The sequence below is a fragment of the Heteronotia binoei genome, chromosome 1, assembly GCF_032191835.1.
Source record: "Heteronotia binoei isolate CCM8104 ecotype False Entrance Well chromosome 1, APGP_CSIRO_Hbin_v1, whole genome shotgun sequence".
NCBI classification, from domain to species: Eukaryota; Metazoa; Chordata; class Lepidosauria; order Squamata; family Gekkonidae; genus Heteronotia; species Heteronotia binoei.
In genome coordinates this window covers 33,241,687-33,256,156 of record NC_083223.1, presented here as the reverse complement: position 1 = coordinate 33,256,156, position 14,470 = coordinate 33,241,687, and the positions used below count along the sequence as shown (strand labels likewise).

The 14,470-nt window shown below is 43.6% G+C and overlaps 2 protein-coding genes across 5 annotated transcripts in view; one reads left to right on the top strand and one right to left on the bottom strand.

The window, feature by feature from the left end:
• Positions 1-1,485: 1,485 nt before the first annotated feature.
• On the bottom strand, positions 1,486-12,720 carry SF3B6 (splicing factor 3b subunit 6). 3 transcript variants are annotated; one of them, XM_060233368.1, is made up of 5 exons: positions 12,603-12,720; positions 9,754-9,964; positions 8,133-8,251; positions 3,686-3,824; positions 1,486-1,923 (listed from the first exon to the last, which is right to left on the bottom strand). In XM_060233368.1, exons 2-5 carry the CDS (start codon positions 9,781-9,783, stop codon positions 1,834-1,836), a joined length of 378 nt encoding a protein of 125 aa, XP_060089351.1. In that variant the 5' UTR covers positions 9,784-9,964; positions 12,603-12,720; the 3' UTR covers positions 1,486-1,833. The 3 variants fall into 3 exon arrangements, with proteins under 3 accessions (XP_060089351.1, XP_060089345.1, XP_060089336.1); XM_060233362.1 differs by having other exon boundaries at positions 12,571-12,712; XM_060233353.1 differs by lacking the exon at positions 12,603-12,720 and having other exon boundaries at positions 9,754-10,299.
• Positions 12,456-14,470, top strand: part of RNASEH2B (ribonuclease H2 subunit B) — a 34,581-nt gene continuing 32,566 nt past the window's right edge. The window contains exon 1 of one of the 2 annotated variants that reach the window (XM_060233343.1): positions 12,456-12,884. In XM_060233343.1, the coding sequence (XP_060089326.1) occupies positions 12,809-12,884 (76 nt within the window). In that variant the 5' untranslated portion in view covers positions 12,456-12,808. The remainder of the gene's footprint in view (positions 12,885-14,470) is intronic. The other variant, XM_060233346.1, reaches the window with a different exon arrangement.

The following is a 14,470-nucleotide window of genomic DNA, read 5'->3' as shown; positions in this document are numbered from 1 at the left end:
GTGATCCATGCTATGGTCACCTCGAGGATAGACTACTGTAATGCCCTCTACATGGGGCTACCTTTGACTCTGACTCGCAAACTGCAGCTAGTACAGAAGCTGCGGCGCGGTTGTTAATGGGGCTCCCCCAGTGGGAGCACATGTTCACTTATTTTATATCACTTGACTACAGGAACCAAAATCTGCTATTGCAGGAGGTAGAAATTGCCTTTTTTTAAAAAATGTGAGAACTTTGCAAAGGGTAGATTTCTGGGAAAAGTCAGATTTTGAAACCTCAAGGACTGTGGTGGTGGGAACAAGGGCAACACTTAGACTCTGCTATCAGCCTTTTCCCCTGGGGAATTCAATTAAGATGTTTTAATTTGGCACAGATGACAGAGATTTAACTTGGTAAGTAATAGCCTGGTTACCTTCCCAAGAGGGATGTCTCCACATGTACACACAGAGTACCCACATATAGAATAAGGGTACTGCTGCTCAGTTTGCCTCACATCTCCACAGCAACATTTATAAAGTAGATTTTGATGTTATCACATACACTCTCTGAGTCCTGATTGACTAGTATCACTCAGGATAAAGGGGAGGGGGAGACACACTGAAACAGCATTCAAAATTAAAGTTCCCAAATAAATCACAAAAGAGTGCATGACTATGGTTCTGGCAGCAGGCTCCCCCGTCACCATTTTACCCTGAAAATGTTAAGAGGGGCAAAATTCATTCTAGTCCTAGTATATATACACACACACCATTAGAGTTGGTTGAGAATAGCTCTGTATCTTCTTTTTGATCTTTCACACTGTAATCACTACCTTCTATGAAGTTCATGGAAGGGTAGAGGAAAAAGGTACATCCTACATTTTAGGTGTACCTTTTTCCTCTACCCTTCCATGAACTTCATGTAGGCTACCACTACCCGCCCACCCCGAATACACACACAAACCCAGTTCTCAGTTACAATTACAGAAATGACTTTTTAACAAATAAAAATGAAGGTGGTATACAGAAGCATCAAATAAATCCTTAACACCAAAGGGACCTGGGTCTCATATGAGAAAAGCAAGCAGAGTAACCCAGTATGTCTTAATCAGGAATGGCTATAATGCCAGCAGCATCCCAGAGGTCCTCTTATCTTTCAGGCTTGCAATGGAAGAGCCAGGCAGTTCTGGCTTGTGTGTACGCTCCAATATACCAGACTTTCTTATGCCACAGGAATTGAGTGAGTCAGTGCAAGCACCCAGCTCCTCTCAGCAAGACACTATTGAAAAACTAGAACAGCATGAGGCCAGTTGAAAGATGGCAACCTCAACTGCACAGGACAGTATGATTAAGCTGAACTTCAACACCAAAAGTGGATGAATGGAGATCAGGAGTCTCTTCTGACCTCCACATCTCATTTAAAATCACCCTGTTTATACCACTTAGGGTAAAACTGAGCATTCTGCTCAAGAAAGGTATACAGATAACAATTAAGACACAAACACAAACTTGGAAAAATATACATATACTTTTAACAGATTTACAATATTTAACTCATTTTTTGATGTTTCCTTGTATAAGCTTCTGGTTTGCAGGAAATTTTATCACCAGCATACCAAACACCTTGGTTAGTCTGCATTTGGGAACATCAACTAGAAAAAGACACTGGAGTTAACATAGCTGCGATCCACTAAATTTAGGATTATAAAGTATTCTATATGGTCAAAAATTAAGCACTAAAGACTTCAGTGCTTGAAAGCAGACACATGTATTTGTGAGGAAATTTTAGTCCAGAAAATAACAGATTAAAACAAATAACTGTCCATAGAACAAGGTTTTTCACAAAGGCCAAGGGTCTCATTTTGGTGGGTCTGTGTTTATTCCATATTTCTCCTTGAGGAGTTTCAGCTGTTCTTCCTTTTTCTTTGTGTCCATTTTTTGGAATGCCTAAAATAAAGCAGAAATATGCTGTGAATAAATTAATTATGTCAATTCAAACCAATATTATTAAAACATTATTAAAATATTATTAAAACAGTCTTTTTATCATATTTAACCACTTAATGCCATATTTAATGCCTGAAAATTAAGATCCATTGTACTTAAGTACATCTCGAGAAACACATGTAGTTAACTCCTCAAAACTGGGTCCTTTGGAAAGGAATCAATGCCACACTAAGAGGTTGACTTTAAACAATATTATATCTTCCTTTCCTTTTATCCAATAAAAGCTCTATGATACACCAATTTTGAGCAGCAAATAGTTGTTAATCACATCACCCAATGGACAAAAGGAATAAGTTTTTTGCAACTGCTAGAGTTCTTTTTGGATCCCTGTTGGCAAGTGAAAAGGTACCTAGGTCATCAGAAAATAAATGTGTATATATATAAATTCCAACAAAGGACATGCTATCATGTCAATCTTACCTTTTGATATATATAATTTATTTACAAAGGAGGGTGTCAATCTTACCAAATGGACAGAGACAGATTCGTTCTAAATAAGATAAATGTATGAATCTACCCTTCATAACTGCCAAGGAGTGAGCACTTAGCCTGGCCAGAATGAACACCCTTAACAGGCTTTGAGAAGACAACAGGTGTAGGAGGGATGAGATTTTGGATGTGGAATACCAAAAAATTGGGACGAACAGGTACGGCGTGCTCTAAAAGCAGAGCTTTGGTGATTGACTGACTTTATATGATTTCTCACCAAAGCAAATGCTGAATGAAAGCTAGGGGCCTGGAAACTGCATACAAGAACTTCCCATTGCAGCACTGCTTTAGGCCCCAGTTGTTGGGAGAATAGAATAATTATAAATAAACTAATACATGATTCAAAATTCAACGAGAGGATTTGGATGTGTCTATGAGGGAGGGCAGGGTTTACAAACTAATATCAACTTCTGAACAGCCACCCTCTCGACTGTATGTGGCAAGTCATCACTTCCATAAAATCCAGGGCAGTGTTTGTGAACTGCAAGTCAGATGGCCAAAAACTACTAAAACTACCCATGCATGAGTATGCAAGCATGATCCTTCCCACATTCTACATTCCCTACTATTGTTTTCTGATGGAAGGGAAAGTTTACTCCTTGTTTTCCAACTCTTGTTAACCCACCAACAAGGAAATCTTCGTCACTGATACCAATGTGGATCTCTTTTTTAAAAAATGCAGAGGGATACTGCACATCTCTAAGGCTCTGGAGAAGCCTCACACTGAAAGGGTGATCTGTACACACACACCCTCAATGCCTGTTCTGAACCTCCAGGGAGACTTGCTGCATAGTAGCTTTACTTTGACATAACACTACCACATCCTTTGGAGTGGACCACATGTCCCGTCACTGCTCAAAACAGCTAATCACCAAGACTTGTGAGCAGGGGGATCAGCATGTTCACAGTTTTAGTTTGATTCTAGGTCAAAGTCAGCTGTATCCAGATCTGTTCTGATTTGGCTCTAGTGAATGCAATAAGGTTTCCAGCATTTCAGCATATCTCAAATGAATTTGGGTTTAAGCAGGAAATGCTAAGGGCTAGATACTGCGCCTTTCATTGGGAATGTCAATCTTTCCTGCAATCCCCTCCCTCCAACACTTTTTTCTGACCATGAGAAAATGTATTCCTGGGGTCACAGCAACCATGTGTCCATTTGACCACATACATCCCGCAACTCCCTCTCTCTTTTAAGGAAAAGTTATATACTTGCCCTATTTGCGTTATAATACAAGACCACAAGGTATCTGTTGCACACGTTGAACCCTGACAGATGGTCACAAGCATTTTTGGCATCAAAGATATCTTCATAGACAACATAAGCTGTTCCTCTAGTTTCAGGAGTATTTCCTCTGTAGGGTAAGCACAGTTTTAATATTTACTGCGGATAAAAGTACAAATTCCATTAGCATTCAGAAATAACATAAGGAAATGCATCACTATTTAAAAAAAACCTTCTTTAAAGCACTGATATTTTGATTTCTTTGTATGTAATGCCTCAGATAATTTTTATTGCCCTAGATAGGATGTGGGGTAAGGGGATGTTCCCCAGTTCTATAACCCTAGTCCTGCTGTGTTGTTTATTGAAAGTCTTGTTTGAATTTATTTTTATATTTTGTAATCCACCTTGAGTTTCAAGCAGGCTATATAACAACAATGGTAGGGCCACAATCCAATGCATGGGTACTTGCCAGTAAGCATCAATGAATTTCATGGAAGTTGCTTAGATTAAATGTACATAAATAAGCCACACATACCAGGAGTTACTGTGCATCCTCTATGAATCCTCTATCTGCAGGAAGTCTCCCAGGATGTCCCTCAAAGAGCATCATGTTCAGCCAATGACAACCAGCTGGTGATCCCCAGTCCAAAAACCTTCCAGCTATCCTCAATCAGGGACAGGGCCTTTCCTCAATCGCCCTCTCTTAAAAAAATGTACAGCAGACCCGGCCGAATTGGCGAATTACCGTCCGGTGTCTAATCTACCATTCCTAGGCAAAATTATTGAGAGGGCAGTGGCATTGCAGCTACAGAGGTTCCTAGATGACGCTTCCGTCCTTGACCCGTGCCAGTCTGGGTTCCGACCGGGCCATGGGACGGAGACAGTGCTGGTCGCCTTGGTGGATGACCTCCAGCGGCATCTGGATCGGGGCGGCTCTGCGGTACTGATGTTATTAGACCTGTCGGCGGCATTTGATACAGTCGACCATCAGTTACTAAAGCGCCGCCTTGCCGACATAGGGGTTAGGGGGCTGGCCTTACAGTGGCTTTCCTCCTTCCTCTCCGATCGGGGACAAAGGGTGGCCATTGGGGGCGAGCGATCCCAGAGGCACACACTTGATTGTGGGGTGCCTCAGGGAGCAGTTCTCTCCCCAATGCTGTTTAACATTTATATGCGCCCCCTTGCCCAGATTGTCCGGAGGTTTGGGCTGGGTTGCCATCAATATGCAGATGACACCCAGCTCTATCTACTAATGGACGGCCGGCCTGGCTCCGCCCCAGGGAACCTGGATCGGGCCTTGCAGGCTGTAGCGGCGTGGCTTAGATTGAGTGGGTTGAAGTTGAACCCAGCGAAGACAGAGGTCCTTTGCGTGGGTCGCGGCGTCCAGGGAGGGGAAATAGCTCTCCCAACCTTCGACGGCGCACCATTGGAACCAGTGCGCCAGGTAAAGAGTTTGGGTGTTTTACTGGAGCCTTCATTATCAATGGAGGCCCAGATAGCAGCCACTGCCAAGTCAGCATTCTTTCATCTGAAGCGGGCAAGGCAGTTGGCCCCCTTCCTGGAACGCTGCGACCTCGCAACAGTGATCCATGCAACGGTCACCTCAAGATTGGACTACTGTAATGCCCTCTACTTGGGGCTACCTCTGTGCCGGACTCGGAAGCTGCAGCTAGTGCAGAATGCGGCGGCCAGGCTGTTACTGGGGCTCCCGAAATGGGAGCACATACAGCCGGGGCTGCGCGGACTGCACTGGCTGCCAGTTATCTACCGAGTCCAGTACAAAGTGTTGGTTATTACCTTTAAAGCCCTATATGGCCGAGGACCTGCCTACCTAAGGGACCGTCTCTCCCCGTATGAACCCCAGAGGGCACTGAGGTCAGCAAGTAAAAACAAAATGACCATCCCTGGGCCGAGAGAGGCCAGGCTCCAAAGCACCAGGGTGCGAGCCTTTTCAGTTGCGGCACCTGCACTGTGGAACCAGCTCCCGGAGGAGGTGCGGGCCCTGCGGAACCTCGACCAGTTCCGCAGGGCCTGCAAGACTGCCCTTTTTAGACGCGCCTATAATGATACGGACTGCTGAGTTGCAATGAACGAAGAACCGCCATCTTTAACACCATTTAAATTGGCAGAATCAGCGCCAGAACAGCTATTACTGCCAGATATATATATAATGTAATGTAAATTAAGTATTTTAATTGAATTAACGGGTTTTTATGTGTAATTTTAATTGTTAATCTAATGTTTTACTATTTATGTTAATATATTATTTACTGTTAGCCGCCCTGAGCCGCTTTGCGGGGAGGGCGGGGTAGAAATAAAATTTATTATTATTATTATTATTATTATTATTATTATTATTATTATTTTTGGCCCTGGCCCCAACCTGGTGGAACTCTCTGTCTTGTGAGACCTTGGGCCCTGCAGGACATGAAATAATTCTGCAGGGCCTGCAAGACAGAGATATAAAACCAAGCATATACCGTTGGGGGTAGCAATGATCAGTGTCAGGAACTGTTATGGCTTAAAATGGCAGTGCTGCTTGTAATGTTGGTATTATCCCTGCTCGTTAATGATATATTATCGTTATATTTACATCTACACAATGTACTAATTCCATACTGTGATTGTACCCATGAATACCAACCTCCATTGATTTATTTTGATATTTAGTATTGTGTATAGTGGAATGTTCCAGGCCCACAGGTGGAAGAGGAGCAGGAGAGATAGCTCTAATCTAGTCTCCATGGTAACGCTGATAGGAACCAATTGAAAACGGAAGAGTATGTGGAATGTGACTTTGATGGGAAGTAACACTGAGGCCTGAGAAAAGACTTCATATTACTTCAAAAGGCTTTTGGTGGGTGCGGGAAAAGGGGAGCCATTATTTTACAACCTATAATTGCTAGGGGGTCTGCCAACTCACTTCTGTCTGGCAAGACCTGGTCTTGCGAATGCATGCCATTAATGTCTGCTTCAAGCCTCATCATTAAAGCTTTTTTTGAACCAACCTAAAGAGCCTCGTGATTGAACTTGGGCAAAACCTTACAATCAGTGACCTCTGCCTATGTGGCTTCTGTTCCCTCTCACCTGTCCTTTTGACTGTTACCACCTGTACTGCATTGGTTTTATTATGTGCCAATATTGATTATTTTGATATTGTAAAGTTAAATTTTTAACTATTTATCATGATGCAACCTGCCCTGAGCCAAGCTGTGGAGGGAACGGTGGACTAGAAATTGAAAGTATAAATAAAATAAATTTCTGAACACACCAAGAACCTTGCTAACTCTAGCAAGAAAGAAGCATCAAATAAAGTCTAACAATGAAGTGACCAACTGCATCAAACAACCAACTCCATTTTCCCAGCATGTTGCCAATATCAGTTACAAGGCTCAAGAGGCACAAAAGGCAAGGCAAAAATAGGAACAGCTGCGGGGCTCCATGTGCCTTTACAGATCAAGTACAACTAACACTGTCGTTTCACCCATTTGCATAAGAGGAGGAGACGGGATTTGTATCCCACCCTTCACTCGGAGTCTCAGAGCAGCTTACAATCTTCTTTCCCTTCCTCTCCCCACAAAAGACACCCTACTATGAGGTAGGTGGGGCTGAGAGAGATCTTTTGAGAACTGCTTGAGAGCAGCTCTTTCAAGAACTGTGCCTGACCCACAGTCACCCAGCAGCTGAAAGTGGAGGAGTGGGGAATCAAACCCAGTTCCCCCAAATTACAGTCCATGCACTTAACCGCTGCACCAAACTGCCTCCTCAAGGCATAAGCATACATCAAAGGACAGCCTGAACCTCACAACCTAGCATGGTACTCCTAGAAAGCAGGATTGCTAACAACTGAAAAGGGTACAGTCTACCTGTAAATTTGGTTAAAACAACAACAGGACAAACTGTTTTTCTGTTGTGACTCTATCATATGCATGATGCCTTTGTCTCAATTCTTAATGATTTACCATGGTGGTATGCAGCCCTTTAACATCATTTTAAATGTCCAAGGCTTTAACTCTCCCCCCTCCCAAATTTACCATCTTTATTCCAGAAATTCTCTAAATTCTCTTGTTTTTTAAGAAATACTTCCAGAGTAATTTTAAAACATAGTTCCTTTATAGTATTTTTCTATGTTATAGAATAGATCTAGTGGCTCTTTAAAAAAAAAACCTAAGATTTTTTTCTCTCTCTGCAACCTCAGTCTTTTCATTCTGAAATTTGTACTGTGAAATATTCCACTTAAATTCTAGTTTTGCATGGCTTATGATATATATTGATTTTCTGCTATTCTGCACCTTCCCTGATTACAAACTTGGTTTTAGCTTGTTCCTTGTGCGATTCGACACAGAAAGCTGAAATAATGTCCTGCTAGTCAACCAGAACGCTGTCTGGATTGAAATTCTGTTGTTAACCTCAGGTTTGGAATACTCCATAGACTTACACTCTGATTTGTCGAATGGGTCCATATTTTCCAAAAATATCATACATTTCTTCAGCAGTGATTTTATACGGCAAATTTCTGATATACAAAATTCTGTTGACTTCAGGGGGAAGACGAATCTAAATTTGGTCAAATATAAAAAAATTAACAGCAGAAGTACAGATTTTCAGAAGACAAATATTCAGTTTTATCTATTTCTATGTGACTCATATTGTTAGTCTCAGCATTTTCTTACCCTATAGTAATACACCATTACTCTCTAAGGCCTTAATTCAGCTGTTTAAAAGAAACAGGATCATTTGAGCCACTTGTAACTTTTGCTTTGCTATAAGTTATAAAATTGGGCCCTGCCATTTCATTAAAATTGCTATCATGTAGACAGTTAGGCACATGTAGGCCACTGATGTACATAAATGCCTATTTCCACACAACCAGCCTGTGAAATCTGAACTACATGCAAAGAAGCACATAAAATGTAATGGGCCACACAGGTGGTATGCACTGTGTCACATCCTCTATCTTTCTACCATCTGCATCCCCACAATGCATTTCTGCAGGGTTTTTTTTCTGATCCAGTGCTGATAACAGATAACTACAACTAGGAGAGGATTCTAAAGGAAAGCAACTAGGGAGACACTTTACCCCCACCATGTCCCCTTAACCCTTTAAATAATAATCATAAACTGGTTGATTTATGAGTGGGGCAGACCAAAGTTAAGGAAGCGGGTCAGCTGCTGGTTCCTATACTTTGATCATGCATCTTATTAAAGAGAAATACATGGTTGCATGGTGGTTCGTATCAGGCTAGGATCAGCCTAGGCAAGGAGAGAAGCTCAATGGGTGACTCTGTGCCAGTCACTCTTGGCCTCATAGGGATGCTGTGAGGAAAAACGTAGAGAAAATAAATCATATAAGCTGTTGCCCTGAGTTTCTTAGAGAGCCAGTAGGATTAAAAAAACAGCAACAATCGATTGCATTGCTTTAAAAACATCCTCATACAGCAGGATTTGCATTTATGGCATACTCTGAACATCATAGCTCTTGGTAACAAATCTGCTTCATTTATACTCTACCTTTCTCTCCAACAGGCACCCAAAGCAGCAACGAATCTGCGAGGTAGGTTGGGCTGAGAGTCTGTGACTCCTCCCCCCTGCCCAACCAGCTCATCTCAGAGATCAGTTCTGGAGAAAATGGATGCTTTGGAGGGCTGGAGTCTATGGCATTGGACCCCACTGACGTCCCACTCCTCCCCAGGCTCCATCCCCAAATATCCAGGAGTTTCCCAGCCTGGATCTGGCAATCCCACCCCCACCCCCCCTGCCAGTGGCCAGACGGGATATGGCAAACGCAAGCGAAGCTTTCCCTGACACTTATTTCAATGCACACACACAGGTCGCAGTTCATTTCCGTGTGGCTGTCTGGAGCCGCATTCCCACGTAACGAGTTTCCGGTGCCAACCATCACCCCCCAAAATCAGGCGAATCTCCTGCCTCGCCCCCCCCCCCCTCCATAATACGGCTGCATTCGTGGGGCCTGAGCCAGCGCGGAAAGAGGGAGAGGAGCCCCTGCTGCCAGAGGGCTGTCCCGGCCCGGGGAAGCGGGGAGGCAGCCCGGCACTTACGTTGGCGCGTTTCGCCGCTTGCATCGCCATGGCAACGGCCCAGGTAGAATCCTCGTTCCGATGACCGACAAAACAACAACGCCGCCGTGAAGGCCGCAACAACCGACAAACAGCGGCTCTTGGGGTACTTCTAGTGCGCCCGCGCTGGTTTACGTCGCCCTCCGGGGGAAATTTTTTTACCAACTTCCGGTCCCTCCCACTCTCGCTGTGCCTATAGAGATAAAGGGAAAAGAGCGTTCCACAGAGACCTCTCTTCGGGTTCTGAGCGGATTCCCGAGTGACTAACGTGGCGGAAACACAAAGGGGGCGGGAAAGATTGCCCTCTTCTCTGGGCCTCTTTTTAAGTGATCGTGACCTCCCTCCCAAGTAGCACATTATTGCCTCCTCTTTCAATAATGCTAGACCCAAGTGGGCAGCCGTGTTGGTCTGAAGCAGTAGAACAACGTAGGAGTCAAGCGGCACCTTTAAGAACAACAAAAGCTTTCGTGTGTTCTAAGGACAGGCAAACACAGTCAAGCATGCTGCCATGTAGTGAGTCAGATCACTGGTCTAGGGCTCAGCAGTCAAGCGCACTTATTTCTGTAACATGATGGTTCCTTAGGCCACCAGCTCTTTACTGCTCCACCCTTATTTACAACCATTGGGCAAGTAATAAATCCATCTGGCCCAAGGATGTTTATGCTACAGTCTGGCTGGTACCACTTTCAAGTTGCCTCTCCCACAGGTTCACACAGACAACTCTTATCTTCTCCCAGACTAGTGTGAGAATGGTTGATGTTTCCAATAGCTTAAATCCCTTAGTAATAAAATAGTTGTATAGCAACCTTTGAACCCGTGACTCAAGTATGCATCTGTATGGTAACCTTTGATGATATCCTATATAGCAACTGTGTAACTGTGTGTATGTCATTACTCCCAAGGCTTGTGTCCTTGGTACAGCTTCTGAGTTTCTAACAATAAAACAGCTTTGATTTAAAACAAAAGACTGATTATTGAGAAATATCGGCTTTTGACAGGCTGCTGCTGGTTCTCTGGAATTAAGAACATAAGAGAAGCCATGTTGGATCAGGCCAATGGCCCATCCAGTCCAAGACTCCGTGTCACACAGTGGCCAAAAAAAATTATATATATATATAGTGAATTTGACATGTTAATCACCCTTTGGGTGAAGAAGTACTTGCTTTTATCTGTTTTAACCCGACTGCTCAGCAATTTCATCGAATGCCCACGAGTTCTTGTATTGTGAGAAAGTCGTTCTGTACTTTCTCCATCCCATGCATAATCTTGTAAACATCCATCATGTCACCCCGCAGTCGACGTTTCTCCAAGCTAAAGAGCCCAAAGCGTTTCAACCTTTCTTCATAGGGAAAGTGTTTCAACCCTTTAATCATTCTAGTTGCCCTTTTCTGCACTTTTTTCAATGCTATAATATCCTTTTTGAGGTGCGGTGACCAGAACTGTAAACAGTATTCCAAATGAGACCACACCATCGATTTATACAGGGGCATTATGATACTGGCTGATTTGTTTTCAATTCCCTTCCTAATAATTTCCAGCATGGCATTGGCCTTTTTTATTGCAACCGCACATTGTCTTGACATTTTCAGTGAGTTATCTACCACGACCCCAAGATCTCTCTCTTGGTCAGTCTCTGCCAGTTCACACCCCATCAACTTGTATTTGTAGCTGGGATTCTTGGCCCCAATGTGCATTACTTTGCACTTGGCCACATTGAACCGCATCTGCCACGTTGACGCCCACTCACCCAGCCTCAACAGATCCCTTTGAAGTTCCTCACAATCCTCTCTGGTTCTCACCACCCTGAACAATTTAGTGTCATCTACAAACTTGGCCACTTCACTGCTCACTCCCAACTCTAAATCATTTATGAACAAGTTAAAGAGAATGGGACCCAGTACTGAGTCCTGTGGCACCCCACTGCTTACCGTCCTCCACAGCGAAGACTACCCATTTATACTCACTCTCTGCTTCCTGTTAATTAGCCAGTTTTTGATCCACAAGAGGACCTGTCCTTTTACTCCATGACTCTCGAGCTAACTAAGGAGCCTTTGATGAGGAACTTTATCAAAAGCTTTCTGGAAGTCAAGGTAAACAACATCTATTGGGTCTCCTTTGTCCACATGTTTGTTCACCCCCTCAAAGAACTGCAACAGGTTAGTGAGGCAAGATCTTCCCTTACAGAACCCATGCTGAGTCTTCCTCAATAACTCGCGTTCATCAATGTGCCTACTCATTCTGTCCTTGATAATGGTTTCTACCAACTTTCCCGGTATTGAAATCAGACTGACTGGCCTTTAATTTCCCGGATCTCCTCTGGAACCCTTTTTAAAGATGGGGTGACATTTTGTTATTTTGTTTCAATAGAGCATAACAACAAGGTATCGGTTTTTTAGAAAGGGAGTACAAATACGCGAAAGGTTATACTTTAAATAAGATTTCTTTGGTCTTACCAACTGCATTAATCCAATATTAGCAATATTATGGCTCAGTGACTTATGCATCAACTCTAATTAGCCCTTCCTGGCAACTAACCACCCGGCCACCGATATGTAAGGCTTGAGGAGGTCTGTTTCAATGTATCTGAAGAAGGATGCATGCACAGGAAAACTTATACCCAGAATTAAATTTTGTTGATGTTAAAGGTGCCGCTGGACTTAAACTTTGTTCTGTTTCGACTTGTCAGTCTGAGAAAAGAAAGGGCAGTGGCTTCAGCGGGAGAGACTGAGCATGCCCAAGTTTTGTTTCGTTGCAGTTTTTTTCGCCGCCATAAATAACTTTCCTCTCCCACACACGCACCCATCCCTCTGTGCTGTTTCGGTTCCAATAACCTGGCGCGGGGCTTCTGGTGTTGTCCGCGTTTTTCAGGATTGCAATTTAGCCCGCTCTGAGCCTGAGCATGCCCTGGAGCGCTGGGCTTGGAAGTCCGCCCAGAAGCCGCGAGACAGGCCTGCTGGAGGCCCGCCTTTTGCTGTAGGGCTGCGCGGGACGTTTCGGTTTTAGTTAGTGGAAGAGGCGGTGGCGGGAATAGCGCGCCATGCAGAGCAAGAGGCAGCGGGCCGCGGGCCCGGCAGGCAAGAGCGACGGCGGTCAGCGGGTGATGGTTGCTCCAGGTAAAAGGAAAAGAGCCCTCGCTCCACTTTCCCCGCACTTCGTTTCTTAACTCCCTCCGAATTTCTCAAGAGGTGGACTTCTCTGCATTGGAGGGGGGGCGTGTAGGGCTAGCATTACATTGTTGTGTGGTGTCTTTTTGTGTGTGTATGAGACACTAGAAAACACTTGTCAAAAATCCTTTCCATTCTCTAACCATTAACAGGAAAGAGAAGAAGGGAGGTGGGGAGAAAGAAAAATAAAATACATCAGTAAATAAAAGAGTTCAGAAAAAGGAGGAGTGAACGTGAATCTTAAACCATTACAAATAAATACAATGTGCGATCTCTCTCTCTTATTTCTGACAAACCACATTTTACTTATGTGGTCAAACCTTTCGGGGTTTTCAAGGCAAGGTATGCTCAAAGGTGGTGTTCCATTACCTGGTTCTGTGTCCCAACGGTAGAGGTCTTGGAGGTCTCCGGTACCAAATACTGGCCAAGACTAACCGTGCTGAGATCTGACAAGATCAGGCTTTCTAAACTCCAACCCAAATACCACTGTGTTTCATTTCTTCTTTCAATCCTGTACACGTGTGTCACTCCTTGCATGTTTGTGTTGCTGTTTTAATCTTAAAGCTCACAAAAAAGGGTCAGATATCATACGATGTGGATGAAGATGTAAGAAAAAAACAGCCTTGCTGGATCAGACCAGTGGTCAGTCTAGTCCAGCACACTGTCTCATACTATGGCCAACCAATTCCTGTGAACAGAAAACAGCAGGACACAGAGGCTGAGACCTTCCTCTGATATTGCCTCCTGGCTCTGGGATTCAGAGGTTTTCTTCCTCTGAATGTGGAGGTTCCCTTTAGTAGCTGCTGATAGATGTAATCTCCATACTAGTGGGAATGCTTATTAGAGGGAATAGAGGGCATGCTTAATAAATTTGCAGACAAAATTAAATTGGGCGGGGGGGGGTTAGCAAATATGGTAGAAGACAAAGTGAGGATATAGGATGATTCTGACAGCCTAGAAATCTGGGCTAAAATAAAATAAATTAATTTCAGTGGGGTTAAATGTAAAGTTCTGCACTGAGATAGCAAAAATAAAAGGCATAATTATAGGATGGGGGAGACTTGTCTGGTAGTAGTATGTGCAAAAAGAATCTAAGGGTCTTAGTGGACAATACACTGAGCATGAGTCAGCAGTGTGATGCAGTAGCTAAAAAGGCAAATACAATTTTGGGCTGTATCAATAGAAGTCTAGTGTCCAGATCACACATAGTGATGGTATCACTTTACTATGTTCTAGTGAGATTTCACCTAGGGTATTGTGTTTAGTTTTGGGCCTCACAGGTTCAGAAGGATATAAACAAGCTGGAATGTGTCCAGAGGAGGGCAATGAAGATGGTGAGGGTCTGGAGACCATCCTACAAGAAAAGGTTGAAGGACCTGGGTTTGTTTAGCCTGGAAAGGAGATGACTGAGAGGTGATATAATAACTATCTTCAAGTACTTGAAGAGCTGTCATAGAGGATGGTGAGGAGTTGTATACTGTTGCCCAGAAGGTCAAAACAGAATGAACTGATAGAAATAATCAAAAGAGTTTCCT

What these genes read in the sequence shown, in the direction of transcription:
- SF3B6 (XM_060233353.1), bottom strand. Translation starts at nt 10,128, where the DNA reads ATGTGCTACTTGGGAGGGAGGTCACGATCACTTAAAAAGAGGCCCAGA. An exon ending in CCCATTCGACAAATCAGAGT is followed by an intron (nt 3,825 to 8,132) that starts GTAAGTCTATGG and finishes CTTACCCTACAG; the next exon opens with AGGAAATACTCCTGAAACTA. An exon ending in TGTATTATAACGCAAATAGG is followed by an intron (nt 1,924 to 3,685) that starts GCAAGTATATAA and finishes GCTTTATTTTAG; the next exon opens with GCATTCCAAAAAATGGACAC.